A 21,857-nucleotide genomic window follows, 5' to 3' on the forward strand; every position below is an offset into this window, starting at 1 on the left:
TATAGAATCCAGCTGCCATTGAAGTGTGGTGATCACCCTTGAAATTCCTCTCTTATCTACATGTCATGCTCTTTCACCTCTGAGAATGTGTCATTTTTCTCATTCAAGGCTAATGCCACTCTCATGCTTGATCTCATTTCTTTCTCATTTCTTCTGAGTCTTTATGCCATCATTTTTTCAACCATATTAAGTTGCTGCTTGGGCCATCTGGCAATGGTGGAACATTGGCAATTTCACGTGGTTCATTCTTTTTCTCTCTAGATGTTCCTTCTCCTCAACCAAAGATAATTACAAAACCAACCAACAAACAAAAAATCATCCTTGTACAGGTAAGAGTAACCTCTCCACAGATTATGTTCTTCTAACTTTACACCTCTATGTGTCTCTCTATACAAAATCTAGATGCCATATCTCAGGTGTCTAGCTATGCCTTTGCTGCCTTCACTGTTTGCATCACTTGACTGACAACATACCCAACAAGGATTTACTGAGGATCTGGCATGTTTATGTAATTTTTATTTGCTCATTCAGTAAATACCTTCTGAGTACCTACACTGTTCCAGACACTGTTCTAAGCACTTGGAATAGATCACTGAACAAAACAAAGCTCCCTGTCTTCTTGGAGCTAATGTTCTAGCAGATGTGAGAGGGAGGAGAAACACAATAAATAAACATAATAAATAAAAGAACCATATAGTATTTTAGAAAGTGATAGATGCCATGAAAAATGAAAAAGGAGAGCAGGGAAGGAAGACTGGGAGTGCTAGGAAAAGAAGTCATAATTTTAAATATGGTGGTCATGGTAGCCTTTATTGAGAAGGTGCAATTAAGCAAAAACTTGAAGGAGGTAAAGGGCAAGCCATGGAGCTATCTGAGAGAAATGTTTCGGGCAGAGTAAACAGCAAGTACAAAGGCCCTGAAGCAAGAAAGCTAAAGGAACAAGGGAAAAAAGTAGTAGGAGATGAGGGCATAAAGAAAGATGCCAATTGTGCAGGATCTTTGTACGTTATCTACTGCTAGGTAACAAATTAACCTAAAATTTAGCTGTGTAAAACGACAATACACGGGGATTAAAAGGTGGCTTGGCTGGGTTGTTCTGGTTCTGGATCTCAAGGGGTTGCAGTTATCTGAAGTCTGGGCCTGAAGGATCCTCTTCTAAGGAGGCTCACTCACATGATTGGTTCTGAGTGGAGGAAGAGAAGATGTGGAGAAGGGGAGGACCCACTTTTTCCCTATGTGGGCCTCTTCACATGCTGTTTTGAGTATCCTCAGGACATGACAGCTGAGTTCCCCCAGAGCAACAAATCTAAAAGAGAACAAGGCAAAAATCACAATGCCTTTTATGACCTAGCCTCTTAAGTCACACACCATCACTTCCACTGTAGTTTGTCGATTACACAGGCCAGCTCTGGTTTGTCGTAGAAGAGAAATACACAAGGGCATGAAAAACAAGAGGTAAAGAACACTGGAGATCATCACTGTAGCTGGCTACAACAGCCTTTGTAGAGCATTATAAATTTGTGGCTTTTACTTTGAGTGAAATGGGGAGCCACTGAAGGGATTTGAGCAGATATATGACAATGATCTGATTCATTAGGATAACTCTGGCTGCTCTGTGAAAAGACTGGAGAGTGACAAGGGTGTCAGCTGGGAGACCAGTGAGGAAGGTTGTATTCAAGAGAGAAACAGACTAGGAGCATAGTGGTTTTGAGAATTGGTGATATTCTGGCTATATTTTGAAAATTGAGATGACAATTTGTTGATGAATTGGATGTGGGATAGGAGAGAGTAAAGATGACTCCAGTAAACCCTTGGAGTCAGTACAAAAATGAATTAGACATAGATCTTGCTGTAAATGAACTTAGAACATAGGTGAGAGGAAGCATGTAACAGTAGCTACACTGTATGGCAGAAAATACTGCGCTCTATAACAAAGGCACAAATTCAAGTGCCAAGTAAGATGAAAAAGTTCTGGAGATGGATGGTGAATGTACATAATGCCACTGAACTCTACACTTCAAAATAGTTAAAATGGCAAATTTTGTGTTATATACATTTAACCACAATTTTTAAAAGATGCTAACAAAACCAAAAACAAAAATTTAAGTGCCAGGAGAGTTCAGAAGAGGAAGAAGATGTGACCTTCAGCTAAGGGAATCAGAGAAGGCTCTGTGTAGGAGTCTTTTCACCTCACAGAGAGAGTAGTTTGAGCAAATAGAAGAGGCAGGAAAGCTGGGAATGGGCAGGTGCACTATGAGTAGTTCCATTTTGTTAGAAGATAGGTATTAGGCCCAAAGGGAGAGTGAACATGAAGCCAAGTAGTCTTAACATTATCCTGAAGGTCGCACTACAGTTTAACTCAGATGGTCTTACGCAGGCTGGATTGTGGGGGACCAGTCTAGGGATAGAGAGGCCAGTTAAGACACTGGAAAATTATCAGACACACCAGTAATCAGATCTAGATTTGAATTACTATTCCAGCTCCCACACATATAGCAGTGTGACTTTGGATAAGCTACCTAACCTCTCTAAACCTCTATATCTTCATCTGTAAAATAGGGATAATGAGTTACATATTTTATAAGGTTGCTATGAAAAATAACTATTTGCTTGCAGTTACTATTCTTGCAATACATCAGAAGTCAGGTTCTCAAAGCTGTGACAGTGGGAGAGGATCAGAGGGGATATTATTTTAGCAAATCCTTAAAAAATAAAAAGTAGTCTCTGCTTCCTTCAAGCTCCCTTTTCATGAAGGGCAGTATCGTTTGGGGATGCAGCTGATACCTCTTCCCCTTTAAATGAAACACTCTCATTCAGAAAACTTATCTCACTACACTAGCCTGTAAGGAACCCTGTTTCTGAAACAAAATTTATTTCGGTCTGACAAGCCTAAAACATATTTGAAATAAACCCAGAATATAATCTGCATTTTATGTATACAGATTTCCTTTGTTTCCCTTGTTTCTGCGTCCCCTCTTCCCTATTCATTTTCCCTTCACCTCCCAATCCCCTTCCTGCCTCCAACTGTCTTCCTTTTTTCTTCCATCCTTCCCTCCTTGGACACAGATCATGTTGTAATCTCAGTTCCCTCGTGTATTGGTGTGTGCTATTGGCATAGTAATCCTCTTTAGGCCTCAATTTCCTCTGTAAAATGGATTTAATAAGAGAGTGCCTACCTTATAGAGTTGTCAAAATTACAACAAAGAACACGTTATATGGCTCCCACAGTGCCTGGTCTGTTGTTAAGAATTCGGCACGTTCGCTCTATTCTCTACCTTTCTATTCTTCAACCCCTATTTTGCTATTCCGCAAACCCGGAACCCAGCAGGTAAAGCTCGTGCGTGTGTGGGGGGGACACCTCGAGGCTAAAAGAGGAAACGCTTGAGCTTGGGGCGGGGACTGCACGGTGCCCACGGCGCATGCGCGCCCGCCCCGTCAGCTTCTGGTTTTTTAGCTGGGGGGGGGGGGGCGGGAGTAGGAGGGAGAGGTCTTCGTTTGTCCTGGCTGCTCCCTTCCCGCCTGGGGAAGTGGCGGGACCTGGTAGCTCCTCAGGCGTGCCCAGTGAGGGACGGCCGGGCCCGAGGGGTAAGTTCGAAAATGGCGGAGGGGGAAGAAGGAGGGGCTTTGCAGGGAGGGAGAGGCTGGACTCCTGGCGGGAGTGGCGGGAAGGAGATTACGGAGTGCCCGGTGGCGCGCACGGGGGCCGTGATACTGACGGACAGCGTCCGGTGTCTCCTGGAGGCCCTTCGAGGTCCTCGGGATACCTTCGGGGAATGGGCGTGCTGGTGGGTGCGAGTGAGGGAGAGGAAGGGACTTCCGTTTCCTTTTAGGCCGGGCGTGGCCCCGAAGCGGCGTTGGTATTTCCAGACTGGGGCTCGGGCCTCCTCTCCTCCAAGGCCCTCCCCTCTGGACCGCGCACGCTGCCGCGGGTGATCCGGGCCGGCTCTCCTGGCAAGGTGGGTACTTCCCGCGTGGGCTTTCTCCTCCCTTTCCGTCCCCTTTTCTCCCTTCCTTCCTCTCGGGCCCCGCGCTTTAGGGAAAGGCGGGAAGGCCGCCCCTTCCTGGCGTGGGTGGCCCACCGGGGCTCCTGTCCCGTGCTTCCAGGATTGCCTAAGGAAGGCGTGGGCGGTTGGGCGTCAGCCTGAACCCCGTGACCCGTGAGGTAAACCGAGTCACAGAACTTTTTGTTAATGGTCAAAGGGACTGCCCCCAACCCCCCCGTCTGATGCCTGTGGCATGTATGGATCTGTGCGAAGCGTGTGTGGTGAAAGAGCCATAGAGCTTCCGGAAGAGGAAATTAGTATTTCTTTCTGACCTTTGCTGCCCTAGTCAGCGCGCTAGCATATTCTATGCATAAAATAAAATTCAATCTAACTTTCAGTTTCATTATTTTAACTCTGTAATACACTTAATTATTTCCTTTTCGGTGGGGGTGGGGGAGTGGTTATTGCTGGAACTGAGCTATGACCCTCTAGAAGTCAATCGAAGCTTTGTAAAAACCTCGATTTCAATAATCTAGTTTGCTTTCAAACTTATGTCTCTGGTTCTGTCATGTATACCTTGATAGTTAATGACGCATAGAAATTTACTCTGGTAAGATTGGAGGATGCTATAGTGTTTCTTCTCTTTTTTTACTTAACATTCATTACAACCAATTCAAGAGAAACTGTTACTGACGGCCATCTTAGAATTACACTGTTTTTGAGTTGGAAAGGATTTTAGTTCAGACCTGTAATTTTACAAAAGCAGAAACTAAGGCACAGAAAGATTTCATGGCTTGCTTGAGGCTCCTCGACTACTTAAATTAAAGCCCAGGTTGTCTGGCTCCTTGCTCGCCCGCTCTTTCTGCACTGCTGCTCCACATAGTCTCCAAGCAAGAAAATTTATTCAGTACAATGCACATTCCTGAAGCGTATCCCACTTTGTGCGATACAACTCTGTTACTGCTTTCAATGTCATGCTGATGAAGTTAGTTCTTGACACATTTTCCCCCATCATGCAAGAAGTGGCAACAGTTTAGGTTACAAAGACACATACACATACAGGCACATATGTATACTTAATATGCTCAGGTAACTTCTTGAAGGATGCATAAGACAAAATCTTAACAATGGTTATTTACGGAGGATGTAGAGGGATGGAAGGCTTTTTACTTTGCACTTCACATGTGGCCCGATGTACCATTTGAATTTCTTCCATAGACAAGTGTTGATTTTATAATTAAAAACAAGTTTTAAAGTTCATACATATATATGTCAATATAAGTAAGTATGTATCAGTGATGTGTATATCTACATACATATATGTATTTATGTATCAGTGGTTTGGGTTTTTTCCCCCTATGTATCAGTGGTTTGTGTTGTAAAATCCAGTGTGGTTCCTGTCAGCCCAGCTGACAAGGCAGGCCTGATTATTGCACGGTCACCTTTCTTCCTTGGTTTTATCCTATTGTTCCTAATATAGTAAAAAATTAAATATGTTACTAGTCTTTAAATATTTTTATAAAATGTGCTAAGCTTTTGATTATTGAATAATGTAGCAAAATATATTCAGGATATCAATTTTGACACAATGAAAAAATCAATGTAGAATTTTGGGATAAGAACCATTTAAAAAATATTAAAACTGGAAAGGTCCCTAGTGGTTAGTATTTCAGCTCTTGTTTTTATAAATAGATTAATTAAGACTCAAGAAAAGTGAATTTCCCAAGGTTATGTATCTGGTCGTTAGCAGAGCTTGGACTAGGATATAGGCCATAGTCCAGTGTTCCTTGTACTATACCTGTTATTTTATTGCTTTCTAGTGCATTTGATGACTCCAACTAGGCAGACAAAGTAGTGGTGACTAAAGGGTAGTCAGGCCCATTTCAGTAGATAAGAATTATTGTAATTAATGTACCATTAATTTGTATACTGTTTGAAATATTTTAGTAATATAAACATTCCCCTTACATTTTGTTGTAAACATTAATTTGTTTAGCGACTTCCTTGTATATATTATAAATGCTTAGAGAACCCAAACATGAAATATATTTCACTGTTTTTGTTTGGTCTCATATTTAAGTCTGGTAGCTAGTGCTAAGAGGAAAAAAAGGCTATGTTTTGTTTTTTAAACACATTTATTGAACACCTACTATATGCCAAGCATTGTACTAAGTGGTAGGGTTCCAAAGATGAATATGGCAGCATAGTGCCCTTGTTCTTTTGAAGCTGGAAGATTATTTTGAGCAGTCAATTTTCAAGCTTAATCTCTGGTCTAATCTGGTAATGGTATTATAAAATGTAATCTGTAGTACTGCTTAAGGTCATTGTGTGAGTAGATCCGAGGACACAAAAACAGTGGTAAAATAAGTTGAAATGAACAAATGTCAATTTTTTTTTTATCGTAGAAGTGTGATACAGTGGAAAGAGCCCTGGGTTTTTGTCTTGCTTTGTTTCCAATAAGCTATAGAATTGTGAGCAAGTCTGTAAACCTCAAGTACCTCCATATTTTTTTCATAATTTTTTTGATATATTCCATTTATTTCAAAACAAAGTTTTTGGAATACTATATATTATTTGAAAATATGTTTATTATAGAAAATTTGAATTTCAGAATAGTACATAGAGAATAAGTATTCTTTATTAAGCAAGCCCACATTCTTTTATATTAACTTTTTTCGTTTAGTATATTGTATATAGATTGTTTATAATCCTTTTTCTCTCATTTAACATTCTATATTGAACATTTTCTATGTCATGAAGTCTTTCAAAATATAGTTTTTATTAGGCAAGTTCTATGCATCATTTCCTTCATCTGTAGAGTAACAGATTCAAGCTAGTTGATTCAAAGATTTGAAACCCATTATAATAGTTTTTTAAAAAACCAATTATCTTAGATTTTATCAAGGAAAAAAGTCCCACATAGCAGTCCCAAATCTGTTTGGAATAAATATCTCAAAGGGACAAGAAACTAAGAATAAGGTGGAGATTCAGTCCTTAGTAATTTATGGTTTATACTTTTGTGTACTTTAAAATTTCACATGCTAAATACTTAATTTTTTGGAGGTGCAGTTGATACATGTGTCAATACTGTGTTAAAAGCTGACCAACCAACTTCGATTTCGTAGGGTGGGTATATAATGGATTGAAGAGGGAGAAACTAGGCTTCTGAGCTTGGGATTCTGTGATTATTAGAGCACAGAGGAAAGAAACCTTGTGGAAGCACAGAAGAGTTCAATAACTTGCCCAAGGTCCAAATAGTTATTAAGTTGCAGAGGTAGGGTTTGAATCCAGATTTCTTTGATTCTAGTACTCATGCTTTTCTTCCACTGCATGCTGTATTTCAAAATATGACGATCTCTCAAACATATTTCTTGATGGCATTGCTTTGATCAAAATTAACTAACTTGGTATCTGAATAAATTGAAGAGCTAAGGTGAGAAATGTTGAGATAGCACTTAGGAAAATAGTTTTCAGCCTGAGGCAACCCAGCCAACACACCCTTGAGCACCTTATACTTTGAGCTGATCTTAACCATCAGTGTATTGACTGTGGCTGGCATGTAATAAGTAGGTAAAAAATTGTTGATTGAATGCTCCTGCTTGTTACAAAGAAATGTGTTAGATGAAAAAGGAAAAATTTAAACTTCCAAGACCTTCCAGGCAATCGAAAAGAAAGGCCTTTCTATGTTCTAAGAAATTAAGGATAGCAGTTGTTGATTAGTGTATCTACCACAAGAATTTGAGGCCAAACTTAAGAGTTACATGTTTTATCTTCTCTGTGTGTACTTAATAGTAGGTTATCCTTTGTGTGATAAAAGCATATTTTTATCCATTTTGTAGGACTTGGCATGGACTTTTATTATTTTTAATTATAGTATAGTTGTAGCTCTGCTATTTGATTTTGGTATGATTGTTACCCAATCTTTTATTAAGTATACATGTGATACACTTATGGTCTACTTTTATCATGTAGTTTCAGGGATCTGAGTCATGGTAAAAGTGGGGCTTACCTGTGTGGGGAAGGAAAATTAATTTCCTTCTAAATTCTTCTGGCTGGTCTAATTGACATGAGACAGATTAATCGGAGAAAATAACCAGATTTATTATGTATCTATATATGGGAACTCTGAATATAGAACTCCAAGAGATAATCAGGCAGTTGAGGCTGATATTCCTTTCTGCACTAAGGAGAGGGAGGCAGGGGTCTGGGACTTCAAAGGGAAAGTATGCGATTCACAGGTAGAGGAGAAATAGCAAACATGTGGTAAACAAATTCTTGCTGTGGCACCCAGAAACAATAGGCAGTCTAACAGACTGCAAGTTCCTCTCTGCCACACTTGAATCATATTGTGCCATGATGATAGCTCCTTTAAGCAGTATTTTCTATCTGAATTCCTTTAAACAGATAAGGGGGAGTGTCAGAGGTTCTCTCTGAGTTTGTTTCTTAAAAATCACTAGCTTAAAATAAGTAATACTTCAAAAAGGTATGTTTTGGAGTGGCAAACTCTGCTTCCTATCACCTGTATAGACTGGGAATAGCTTGAATGCAGATGGTCAGACAGAGGTTAAACTGAGTGAATTGAGGCTTATTTCCTAAACTGGGCAAAGCTGGTGCCACTGTGCATTCCCTGATATATCTATATAAATACTAATTTATGGTTTGAACTTTCATACTTATTACTGTAACAATATTTTTACTTCAAAACACAGGCCTCTCAACATATATTGCTATGTGATTTACCTTTCTATCGCTCCACCTAATTTTTCAATCCTTGAAAAGGCAAGGAGCCTAACATTTTTTGCTACCTCACTGGGCTACCCTTTCTGCCAATAATCCTTAATTTCCTTAGACCTATATCGATCATAATCATAATCACTGGGTTTAATTTTTGACTGTCATTTACTGGCCGTGTGATCTTTGATGAGTAACAACCAGTCAGAAGACAAGTTACCCTATGTTTCAAATGAGGGTTATGATAAATAAATATAGGTTAAATTAGATACCACATATGCAGACATTCTAAATTGTAAAGTACATTACATATTTTAGTTATTATCAGGTAACATGGTTAAAAAAGAGTGGGCTGTGGAATCACAGAAGCTCATGCTTAAATTTTGACCTTGTGTTAAAACAAATAGGATTAGAAATTTTTAGTCTCAATTCAGGATGTTTTAGTAGATTAGAGAAAATATTTACATGTGGCTGAAATGATGAGATGGAATGAAGTGAAACTCATTGGTAGATAGCATTTAGAACATGTGGGCACTCATTGGCTTGTAGCCACTTATTTTGGCAAAGTTTCCTTTGTCATTTTTTTTTCATAAATCATCTCTCAAAGATTTCAGTAATGATACTTTATTTTATTTTTTAGTTTATTTTTTTAATTGAAGAAATGCTTTAAATTTTTTTCCTTTTTTTTCTTCCCCCATCTACCTCCTCCCTCTCTCCTTCCCTCTAGTAACCACTAGTCCATTGTTCATGTCTATGAGTCTCTGTCTTTTTTTTATTAAAAGCCAAAGAGAAGGCAGACCTACTAAATGTTTGTATATAGGCAGCAGAGTGAAATAAGTATTTTTACCGAAGAAAAAGAAAAAAATGTTGACTTTTATCAAGAACTTGTTTTAGTACTTGTTTCAATACTTGTTTGAGATCCCAAATGATGATGGAAGAGAATATTTAATTCTGAGAAATATCTAGGGTAGGCATCCATTAAAAGAACCTTAGCATGACACTTGTGGAACCATCTGATTTTTAAGTACTGCATCCTAATCATTCTGTCAGCATAAGTTATCTGGACAAGTATCAAGTAGATTAAGTTCCAGTTCTGTGCCACTAATCAGCTCTATGGCCTTAGTCAAATCATTTAACTTCCATACACTTTAGTTTCCTTATAAAGTGATTTCTGTTATCCTGTTCAGCACATAGTGTTATGGTAGACAAGTTTTCGTCAGGATGTCTAATGATTTTACTTTTCAGTGTACTTCATTCGAGCAGCCCTTTTGTAAAAATTATTTTAGGGAAATTTTTGGCCAAAGATCAGAGAAGGCTCTTTTCTTCTTACCAGGTGCCAAATTAATTATTTTTACAAGGCAGTGAGTGAACAGTTCAGAACTACAGCAATAGACATTACTCAAACATTTTTCAGCAAAGTTCATTTATTTTCAACTCAAATTAACAGTCTCAATCAGGTATTACCTATTTTTGTCAGCTCTCAGCTAGTGATACACTTCCACCCAAGCAGTGAGCCAAAAGACATTTGTTCATGGCCAACCACCATGGACATGACCTGATTACAGCTTTTGTCTCTGGGAGTTGGCCTGCATCTGTCTTTTTTTTTTTTTTAACTTGATGATTGACAGTGTTGATATCAATTTACAGTTTCTCCTTTCTCATCAGTGTGGCTCAGAGGCAGTTATCTAAAAGTAATATTACAAAGTAGCAAACTGGCAAAAATTCTCAGAATAGGCAAAAAGTTAAGGACCAAGAACATATCATTTTCTCTCTTTGTTGTAAGTTATAAAATTATCTTCTGTGAATAAAAAGCCAAAACTTTGCAATACTGGACACTGCTATTGATAGTTTACTGGGACAGTGTATTCATAGACAATGGAAGCATTGTCACATGGAAAATAGCCAAACAACATCTTCAGTCTTCTGGGCAGGATTATATAAGGGACCTGACTACTCAAGAGCTCGACTGTTTTTTTTATTAGAATCTAATATATTTGGTGGATAAAATTTAGAAAATTAAAAGCAATAAGAAGAAAATAAACATTTGTAATCCCACTGCCTAGAGATAACCACAGTAGAATTTTGATGTGTAATGCAGCCTAAATCTTTATACATCTGTATTATTATTGGGATCATAGTGTGCAATGTGTCATTTTGTAACCAGCTTTTTTCCACTTAATACAGCATCATGAATCTCTGTCCTGTGTCCTTGAGTATTTAATGATTTTGTTTTTATAAATAGCACTTATTTACATATACACTTTAACATCCTTATATATACACTTTTAAAAAACTTCCGTGGTCATTTCCTTAGAGTTAATGCTTAGATTTAGAATGGCTTGTTCAAAAGATAATCAATATTTTAAGACTTTTAGAACATATTGCCAGATTAATCTCTAGAAAAATGTGTACCAATTTTTAGTTTCACCAACAAGAGTGTCTGTTGTTCCATACATTTCTCACCACTGAATTTATATTGTTGGTAGTAATGGCGATCTCTGTCAAACAGGACAAAATTGGTATCTTTTAAAATGTTTATTTCTTTGATTACTAATGAGGTTTAACATCTTTGTGTATATTTTTTGGCCATTAGTATTTACCATTTATAAATCTGCCTATTTTCTATTGAGGTGTTTATCTTTTTCTTAGAGATTTATAAGTACTTTCAAGCTTTTTCTTGATAGATTAAAAAGAAGTGGTAATAGGACATACTCCTCTTTGAGACCATTTAATATTGGTGTTAAAAGCAAATAATGACAGACTAAGGACATTCGCTCCAACATTTTTTGTAATAGTAAAAAAAAATTATAATTTTTATGTAATAGTATACGAAAGTATAATAGTAAAAAAATGCTAACTTTCTAAATGCCCAGCAGTGAAGGTGCATACCTGTATGTAGAATACGTTAACATTTGTGTTTTTAAAAATGCTTAAATTCTTATACATTCTTTTATATTCATAGACCATCTGGAGGAATACACAGAAAACTGGTAAGAGTGATTGCTTCTAGGAATGTAACCAGAGGTTTAAGGTATGAGGGTGGAATGTATGCGACATTTGTACCTCTTGAATTGTTTAATCATGTGGTATTGTCTCTTTTAAAGTATATATATCTAAAATTAATGTTCAGCTATATGAATTTGGTGAGGTTATGATAACATACATACAGTCAGGTACTAGTCATCCATTTAAGATGTTTCTAATCCAGATAAAAATTGATGTGGTAAGATGCATATTATATATTAAATGGGAAAAAGCAAGTTATAAAATACCGTGTATAACAAATTCCCTTAGAACTATTTATAATATACATGTGCACATGCACACAGAAAAGGTTCTTTTTATTTTTTTATGCCTACAGTACCTGGTCTTCCTAGGTGGTCTATCCAAGTACTAACTAGGCCCGACCCTACTTAGCTTCCAAGATCAGATGGGATCAGGCGTGTTCAAGGTAGCATGGCCATAGACCAGAAAAGGTTTTTAAAGGGTAAATATACCAAAGTGTTCACAGCCTGAGGAGGAGGATTTTTTTAAACCCCTCTTTTAAAAAGGAAAACAGTTGTTTATAGTAAAGATTGGGTTAACATTCTTGAGATTTTCCGCCTGCTCTGATTTTAACAGATTTTGATCTGAGCTCTGAATAAGCATAAATAGTATTAATCTATGTCACAGATTTATAACTTGGACTGCAAATGGTTTGTTTTGAATCAAAGACTTCCAATTAATGGGCACTGTAAATTGTCTTAAGTTCTGAACAGTTTTCAGTGAAACGGAAGAGGGAATAATAGTGATCTTGAGCCTTCTTATTATCTTGAGTGAATTCTCGAGCCCCAAACCTGTGTATTCTTCATGCAAAACATTCTTTGGGGGTAACAGAGTCCCATAATTTTTTGAAGAATAAAGGAATGACTTACTACGTGTTTATTTTGAGGGAACTGTACCTATAGAGTTAATTATTATGAAGAATTTGTCAAAAATTGGAGGTCTATGCCCAAATTTAAGTATTACTATGACTTTCTAAATTAAGCGCACAACATGTAATTGATAATCCCTTTGTTGATTCTCAGTATGCCCTTTCAGGTGTTTACAGAAGTAGGCTTCATGATCAAGCATGTATTGTATTCGGCAGAGTTAAATAAGTTTGTTATTGATTGAACTTATGGGATAAGTGCTCATTAATATCATTCAATTATTTGAATGGCGCTAGTGCTTAAGTTTAGGGGAAGAACTTTTGATTAGATTGAATGTAATTAACCTCAGGAACGTTTTATTGACTATTTAACTTAAAAGAAAATATGCTTCACAATTTGAAGACTCTCCATAGTATAAATAAACAGTTTGACTTAAAAGTTGAATTTTTATGTAAATGTGTCATCAAAACTGAATTAGAAAAATGACATTCCGTTTTTGTTCATGGCATCCCATTTTACAAATTCAGCTTTTTTATACTTTAACATTTACATAAATATAGTTCCTGTATACTACTACTTTGTATATCAAAAGACTATTTCTAAACAAGGAACTAAATGGCTAATACTTTAATGTAATTAAAAGAGGAATTGACCTATATTGGGTCAGGAAGAATGCTACTTAATTGACAAGATCTCTATGCTGGATCCTCTGTAGAGGAAAAAAACTACTGATGAGAAAAACTTGTAATATTTGAGCAATGAGAAAATCTTAAGATAAATTTTAAATTATGACGGTGTTTTGGTTAACACGAAATTTTTCTGATGTTTGAACATTTTTATGAATCCTATAATATATTTGAACTATGATTTTAGTATAGGTTTTTTATCACTGAAGAATTATAGTTTGCACGATATGTGTGTATTTCCAATTTTGGTCTCATTTCCTAGACACAATGACATATTAACAATTTTTAGTACTCACATTGATCTCAACAGTCCGGAAGAGGTAGTGGATGGGATGTAGGATAATAACAACAACAGTAGCCTAATTGGGGTGTTCAACAGTCATTCTTTTGCTGAACATTTAAGCACTGCTATGTGTCATGCATTGCTTTAGGCATTGGGAATACAAATGTGATAAAACACAGCCCTTGTTATAAAGGATTTTCATTCTCACAATGTGTGTGTGTGCACACAGATATACACAAACATACATACATACAGAAATTATTAAATCTACTACTACACTTGGGTCATCAGCAAATCATGTAGAGGATACATGGAGGCACAAAGAGTAGTTATTCTGTGGGGATTTGGAGTGGAAGATTCATCAAAGATATAGATGAGAGTCTAAAAACAATTATTTTCTGAGTTTTAAACAGCTGCCTTTATTATATAATGTGTCAATCAGTGTGATAGTACCACAGTGGGAGCTAATAAGGGTATATTGCTTGCATAATTTTTTTTCATATTTTTAACATCATCATATTAGTTTCTTAGGGCTGCCATAATAAAGTATCATAAATGGAGTGGCTTAAAACAATAGAAATTTATTTTCTCGCAATTCTGGAGGCTAGAAGTCCAATATCAAGATATTGGCAGGGCCTTGCTCTCTCTGAGGCTCTGGGGAGAACCTTTTCCATTCCTATATCTTAGCTTCTGGTGTTGCCATTGGTCCTTGGTGTTCCTTGGTTTGTAGATGCATCATCATCCAGTTCCTCCATTTTGACATGACCTTCTTCCCCATGTGTGTTTGTGTCTGTGTTTCTTTTTTTCTTATAAGGATGTCAGTCATATTGGATGAAGGCCCACCCTAATGATCTCATCTTAACTTGATCATGCCTGCAAAGACCCTCACATTCCTAACTGGTGGTTAGGACTTCAACATGTCTTTTAGGGGAACACAATTCAACCCATAACAACCATTTAATTCTTTTTGTACTGTGCCACATCCATATAGTTACTTAAGAAATGCTTTTTCATGATGAGAGGTTGTTAACAAAGCTATTGGTTTAAGGAATAATGTTAAGTATTTGTAGCTTATTAGGTGAGCCTGTAGTGACTGGAGGAATTTCTTCCAAAGACCAGAAGGGTGAAGCACAGACACATTATAGAAATCTATGAGCTCAATAGAAAAAAAGAAAAAAGGTTTTGCTACTTATTAAGAACAGTGATTTGCTATTCTGACTTTAAAAAATATAATAATGGCTATTTATAGTAGTTAATTTTTAATCAGCAGAGATAGTTTCCTAATTAGCCATCCTAAATAATTTTGTATTAATCTTCAGTCAGAATTATTTTCTTCAGTGTCTGGTACACTTACGAAACTCCTTGCTAATTTTTTTCTAAGATACCATGGTAACTGAAACTCATGGTATTATGGAATACATTGTTTATTAAAATTGTTTAAGCCGGTAATAATTGACTGCCAAATAGCTTTTTTTTAAATTACATTTACTCTTCAAGTAAGGTGGATTTTTATTAGAATGCTTAATATTAAAATACTTTTTTTGTGTAGTGTTATATCTCACAAAAATTATTTCTCTGTATGGGATTTTTTCTATTGCTTTAACATTAGAGTTTCTTTTTTCAATTAAGACTATTCATATAGTTTACCATTTGAAGAAACTGTCCATCAAAATAGTCATTTGATTCTTCAGTTTTAAAATAGTATACAACTGTTATAAAAGCGTCCATACTAGCCTTACCATAAAATTAATAAATGGCTTGAAGGGAATTATTCATAAACCATAAGGAATTTATGTACTTCATAATATTCTTGACTTCTGTATATATGCATACTATGGTGCCCTCATACATTGTACGATAATAAATACCAAAGAAATCAGACAAAGAATGAAAATTGGCAGCCTTACTCTTGTTCTAAGTGGATGTGTGGGAAATAAATAGCCTAATGAAAATATTATAGATAAACTCTATTTGTCAGTGGTCAATACATCTTTTTCCTAGAGTGTAGGCAGTGTTCCTAGAATAAATCTCACTAAAGAAAGTCCAAAATCTTTGTATAAAAAAAAGTGCACATTTGTCTTGTTTGTAAAAATGTTTTAATCTAGGTGCATTTGTATCCCAAACAGTTCACGCTACTTGAATACATTAGAAGAGTTCAAAAGCACACCAACATGTATGTAGATACACCCAAACAAAAGGATTGCTTTCCAATAAGATTAGGAATAAGGATAAAAATTAGTTAAAGGAGAGAGTCTCCGTGTTACCAGAGTCAGTGGAATTAACTGCATTTTAAAGTGTAAAGTATACCTTTTTGGAATTGGTTTATAAATACATAAGCTATATGGTGGACAAACACCAATGTGAGAAACTTCCACCGAATTTCATAATTCAGGAATATAGATTCAGTGCTTCATGATATGGAAAGAAACTTCTAAAAACAGTCAATTGGTTTGATTTCTTAGAATTTAAAAAATACATTTCAGAAAATAATTTGCTACACTTAGCAACAGAACAACATTAAAATACTGGAAACATAAGAACTGAGGTCCTCAGAATGCCAAAAGAGAATCAGACTTCACATTAGAATTTAAAGAATGTAGTTAAAGGAAAATTTAACTGGGATCTTTGCAACAGGTTAAATATTTAACCACTTCAAACAGAAACAAGTTAGTACTCTTACATAGTTCTGAAAATGTACCGTAACATCTAGTTTTCCATATCCAAAGCACATAGTTTAATTAGCAAAAGTCCCTTTGCTTTAGACTTAGAATGACCTCTGGTCCATCAAAGTTTATACTAACAATGACCAAACTACTATTTTAATAACATTTGTCTTTAGATGTAATTCAGTATCATAAAATTAATTTTAAAGTGTACAGTTCAGTGGCTTTTAGTATATTCAGAGTTGGGTAACCCTCACTACAAACTACGTTAGAGTATTTTCATTACTCCGAAAAGAAACTCAATAACCATTTGCAGTTACTCCCCATTTACCCTCTTCCCCCAGCCTTAGGCAACCACTAATCTACATTCTTTTTCTATCTTAATAACAAAATTTGAACTTACAACATTATTGTTTTCATGCCTATTCCAAGTCATTGGATCAGAGGTTTGAAAGCTTTCAAAATAGCCAACTTTACAAGTCCTGTGACATACTCAAAAAACATTCAGAAGATGGTTTCACTATATTATGATTGTTCCTATTCTAAGAGTTTTTGATCAGGAACATGTGTTTCAAATTCTGTGTTTGCGCCACTTGCTAGGGGTGCTAAACTCAGAAGGAATAAAACCATTCTGTCCAGACTCAGAACTGAGTTTGTGTCAGCCATTCCAGGATTGAGGTAGTAGGAACAGTTTTAGGAATCTTGTGTGGCACACCATTATCTTCAGTAATAATGTCATCTTCATCACTGTCTTCATCCTTTGGCTCAGTGTTTGGTTCAGTCTACATGCATAGCTTTGGCCCGCAACTCACCAAATGCACCTACAGAGGTGACTTGGGTCTCGATGCTAAGCTCCACTGAGCTCCACAGGGCTTCTGGTGGGAGCAGGTAGAGACACAACTCCCTCCATCCCTCTGCTTTGGCAGCTGCAGGGCTCTAGTAGAAGAGAATGAGGGAGCAGCTAGCCCATCTACCTCCTTGTCCTTGGCCACCTCCCACACTAGTGGCCTCCTGTAATCCTGACACCTTAACATATTTTACCCATTTATTCAAAATTACCTTCCAGGTCTTATCTGCAAGTATATGTTTTCATGCAGTGGCTATTTCCCCATTAAAATAGCCTTTATTCTGTATATTTGACTTTAATAATAATAACCTGGGGGAAATAGAAACTTTGCATTGTGTACAGATACTGTACACAAACAAATCTGTTTTTCTCTCCCCTCCAACTGCCCATATTCCCACATTATCACTAGATTAGAAGTAATCTTCTTTTCCTTGGTACCAGCTATGGCTATCTTTACCTAGTTGCGATTAGGTTGTGTGTGTGTACGTGTGTAGACACACACACATGTACATATCTATCTATGTTTAAACATCTCACATCTGGAAATCTTCCACACTCCTCATGTAAATATGTACCACTGCTTCTTCAATATCCATACCCCATTTTCTTCTGTATTTGTAATTTCTGTGCCCCTTATATACTTATTTTCTAAATATCATCTCCACCTTCATTTTACTTAAATTCTTTTTTAAAGAAAAATTCTCATCCCTTTCTTTTGGCTCCTTCCACCAATCCCAAGGTTTCTGTCTTGTCAGTCATCTTTCTCTCCTTCACAATTAACCTCTCTGATAATTCTGTTTTCTCACCCTTCTCCAAAAGCTCACACTCTGATATTGTATATTTAACATTCAATTGAATGCTTCTAAATTAATATCTGCTTTTCAAAACAGTGAAATCTAAACTATTAGCTTAGAAATAACCCCTGGGAGGATGAGGTCTCCACTTGAAAGCTTCAAATAGAGATTCTTCTGTTTAATATTATTGAATGATGGAGTTTTATCTAATATCTGAAATGAGGTGGCTACTTAAACTATGCAGAATGTCCACTATTGTGAAATGAGAATAGATCATTGATTTTACACTTAACCGTTTGAGAAATAAAACTTATCACCTAAGAAGGTAATTTTCCTATGGACTATAGACTTATAAATGTTTAATCCTTTCTCATTGTCCATGACAAAGTACTTTTCAGTAATGGGAGGTAATGCAGTCAATTTTGTGCTGCTATTGATTATTGTAACCATTCATTCTTGTATTAGGTTAAAATCTGGCTATAATTATATTTCTTTTTCTTTCTTTTTTTCCCCCTGCCCCTGGCTATAATTATATTTCTTGACTCTAATCCTGTCCTCAAGCATCACAGAATTTGGATCCCTTTTCTACATTACAGCCTTTTAGATATCTAAAGGTACTTATTCTATTATACCCCTCTTCCCACAAATTTTTTTCCCTTTGAGATAAACACTCTCAACTCTTCCAACTATTCTTCATAGGACACCATTTTCATCATCCTGATGCCTTCTATGGACATTGCACTTTGTTAATGTCTCTTCTAAAATGTGTTCAGAACTTAATATTCCAAGTGTAGCTGAATTTGACCTAGGTGTTGTACATCTTGACATTAATGCAACTAGAAGTTGCTTTAAGATTTTTAGCAACCATGTGTTGTTGGCTCATAATGAACTTGTAATTAACAAAAATCCTAAGATTTTAATCTAGAGGCTTGCCATCACATGACTTTGTTCCAAACCAAGTTTCCATCTCCCTTTAGTTCTGCAACAGATTTTTAAAGTCAGAATGTAAGACTTTAGCATAACTCTATTAAATTTTATCTTAGTTTGTCAGCCAGCCTTGTTTTCTTTGAATCTTGTTTTTTGTCGTTCAGCTTGTGCTGATTGAACAAAAGGCCTTGAAGCTAGTGTCAGAATGTTTTCAGACATCTTGGGAGAAATTAAAAGTCATGGGGACTATCTTCTAAAAATGGTGATATGCAGACATAACTCAGCTCTTGAGATATATATGAATTAATACCATTGTAAATTGACAAGGCCAGGAAAGACTGATGTCCACTGCCAGCCTGTAAAACTGTGTTGAACATTAGGAGGATTGATGTTCTAAGACATAGTTTGTGCCAACATAATGCCAAAAGAAATAGTAATTCTTCCTAAGAAACCAATTAATACACACATGAAAGAGAGACAGAGTCATCGTGACCATTTTTTTATTTTGCATTTGACAGACATGTACAGAGCACAGTGTTAGGAATGGTGAGAGATTCTGGAGGACCAGGTTTGCCTGAGGCAACCCTGATTTACACCTGTTGTCTTGGTGTAGTTATTAGCATCATTTTTCACTTTGAAAAGTGTCCAGGTTTATAGATGTCTAACGAATGCACTGTATACTTGAAACTAATTTAAATAAATAGATTTATTTTTTTTAAGTGTCCAGGTTTGAAGGATAAATAACTGGCACCCTTCTGATAACTCAGCTACTTCCTTTTAGTATTTTATCTGGGTGAAATACTAGCTATAATTTGGCAGATCTAATGAGGCTACAGTAGTTCTTCTCTTCCATTTGTACAGGTTGTTCCTTGACCATGGGAAGCTGATAGTGAAATTACATTAAGATCTACACAAACTTAGTCTTTTTCCTGAGCCACCCTCTAGAGGGCAGTATGCTGTACATGGTAATGATAGGCTTTAACAAAAAAATTCACTCTGCAGGAAAATCTAACTTTTGATGCTCTTTAAGAACCCATTGGAACCAATATTGTGGATTACTTTTGCTAAGCAAAAAAGTAAAGACCTATTAAAAATTAATTCATTAGCATTCTGAACATTTGTGTTTTTCAAATTGTAGAAACTGAACTTTGATGCCTTGAATATATAATGATCATTATCACAATTATGCATAGAATTTAAGAATCTGCATATTTTATGCTTTTATGTTTTTCCTAATTAATGATTTTACATGGTTAATTTTAATGTATTCTACATCACAGAGTCCCTATATTTATGTAGAATAAGCACTTAAAAATGAATGGTTCTGGAAAAAAAATGAATGGTTCTGTTCTACCTGCTTTAATATTATTTTTTCTAAGAGAGAAAACAAAAATGCTAGTTTTTTTATTTTATGACTTGAATTATGTGGTAATGTAGACCTCTAGTATTTAGAATTGGAATATTTCTTCAGGATTGTGTAATTTTATGTCATCAGAAGGTAATTTTTTAGCTCCTAATATCAAAATTAATTGCCTGTGTAATATTTGGATTTCCTAATGTAAATGTTCTCTTTTTAGAAAAGGTGGACAAATCCTATTTTCAAGAGAAGATGACTTTTAACAGTTTTGAAGGATCTAAAACTTGTGTACCTGCAGACATCGATAAGGATGAAGAATTTGTAGAAGAGTTTAATAGATTAAAAACTTTTGCTAATTTTCCAAGTAGTAGTCCTGTTTCAGCATCAACGCTAGCACGAGCTGGTTTTCTATATACTGGTGAAGGAGACACCGTGCGGTGCTTTAGTTGTCGTGCAGCAGTAGATAGATGGCAATATGGAGACTCAGCAGTTGGAAGACACAGAAAAGTATCCCCAAATTGCAGATTTATCAGTGGCTTTTATTTTGAAAATAATACTACGCAACCTACAAATTCTGGTGTCCAAAATGGTCAGTACAAAGCTGAAAACTGTCTGGGAAACAGAAATCATTTTGTTTTAAACAGGCCATCTGAGACTCATGCAGACTATCTTTTGAGAACTGGACAGGTTGTAGATATATCAGACACCATATACCCGAGGAACCCTGCCATGTGTAGTGAAGAAGCTAGATTAAAGACATTTCAGAACTGGCCAGAATATGCCCACTTAACCCCAAGAGAGTTAGCTAATGCTGGGCTCTACTACACAGGTATTGATGACCAAGTGCAGTGCTTTTGTTGTGGTGGGAAATTGAAAAATTGGGAACCTTGTGATCGTGCATGGTCAGAACACAGGCGACACTTTCCTAACTGCTTCTTTGTTTTGGGCCGGAATGTTAATACTCGAAGTGAATCTGATGTGAGTTCTGATAGGAATTTTTCAAATTCAACAAATCCTCCAAGAAATCCAGCCATGGCAGATTATGAAGCACGGATCATAACTTTTGGGACATGGATGTACTCAGTTAACAAGGAGCAGCTTGCAAGAGCTGGATTTTATGCTTTAGGTAAACTTTATTATAAAACCAAGCTAATAAATAACTATTCCAGGGCTCCTAAACAGTAAATAGGTTCCTTTAACCCCCTTAACTGGTAAATATTTAGGTGTAGGCTGGCATGATTATTTATATCACCATTTTTCACTAACCTTAGGTTGAATATGCAATGTAACCACTGAATTTATGTGAAAAAGACTGCCATATTATGAGTCATGTTTATCTTCATGTGATTGTTTTTTGGAGAAGGATAACATGCAAAAGATGATAGATAACCCTGATAAAAAGAATGGGTCTGATAGTAATACCGACTATAATTTGTTGAGCACCTACTGTATGTGCTCAGTACATGTATTACATGAATTTTCTCTATGCCGCTTAAGAAGAGTTAACATTAGAGAATTTGGCTGCTAGTAAAATTGATATTAAAATTGATATCTGCCTTTTGTACAGAGACTCTGTATTTGAAAGCTGCCCTGTATAATGCCTTATTTTACTTCAAATGAGTACTTTTCAAATGGACTACTATAGACATGTCAGGAACAGCCATTAGTGTAATGG

The 21,857-nt window shown here is 36.2% G+C and overlaps 1 protein-coding gene and 1 pseudogene across 7 annotated transcripts in view; one reads left to right on the forward strand and one right to left on the reverse strand.

The window, feature by feature from the left end:
• The first annotated feature begins 3,425 nt into the window (after positions 1-3,425).
• Positions 3,426-21,857, forward strand: part of LOC107497750 (X-linked inhibitor of apoptosis) — a 35,325-nt gene continuing 16,893 nt past the window's right edge. Inside the window, exons 1-3 of one of the 7 annotated variants that reach the window (XM_036226478.1) lie at positions 3,426-3,585; positions 3,831-3,956; positions 20,403-21,308. In XM_036226478.1, coding sequence (XP_036082371.1) covers positions 20,435-21,308 — 874 coding nt within the window. In that variant the 5' untranslated portion in view covers positions 3,426-3,585; positions 3,831-3,956; positions 20,403-20,434. The other 6 variants (XM_016119945.2, XM_036226481.1, XM_036226479.1 and 3 more) reach the window with 6 other exon arrangements.
• On the reverse strand, positions 12,067-12,182 carry LOC118607898 (annotated as a pseudogene).

Source organism: Rousettus aegyptiacus, unplaced genomic scaffold (assembly GCF_014176215.1).
Source record: "Rousettus aegyptiacus isolate mRouAeg1 unplaced genomic scaffold, mRouAeg1.p scaffold_m13_p_9, whole genome shotgun sequence".
Lineage (NCBI taxonomy): Eukaryota > Metazoa > Chordata > Mammalia > Chiroptera > Pteropodidae > Rousettus > Rousettus aegyptiacus.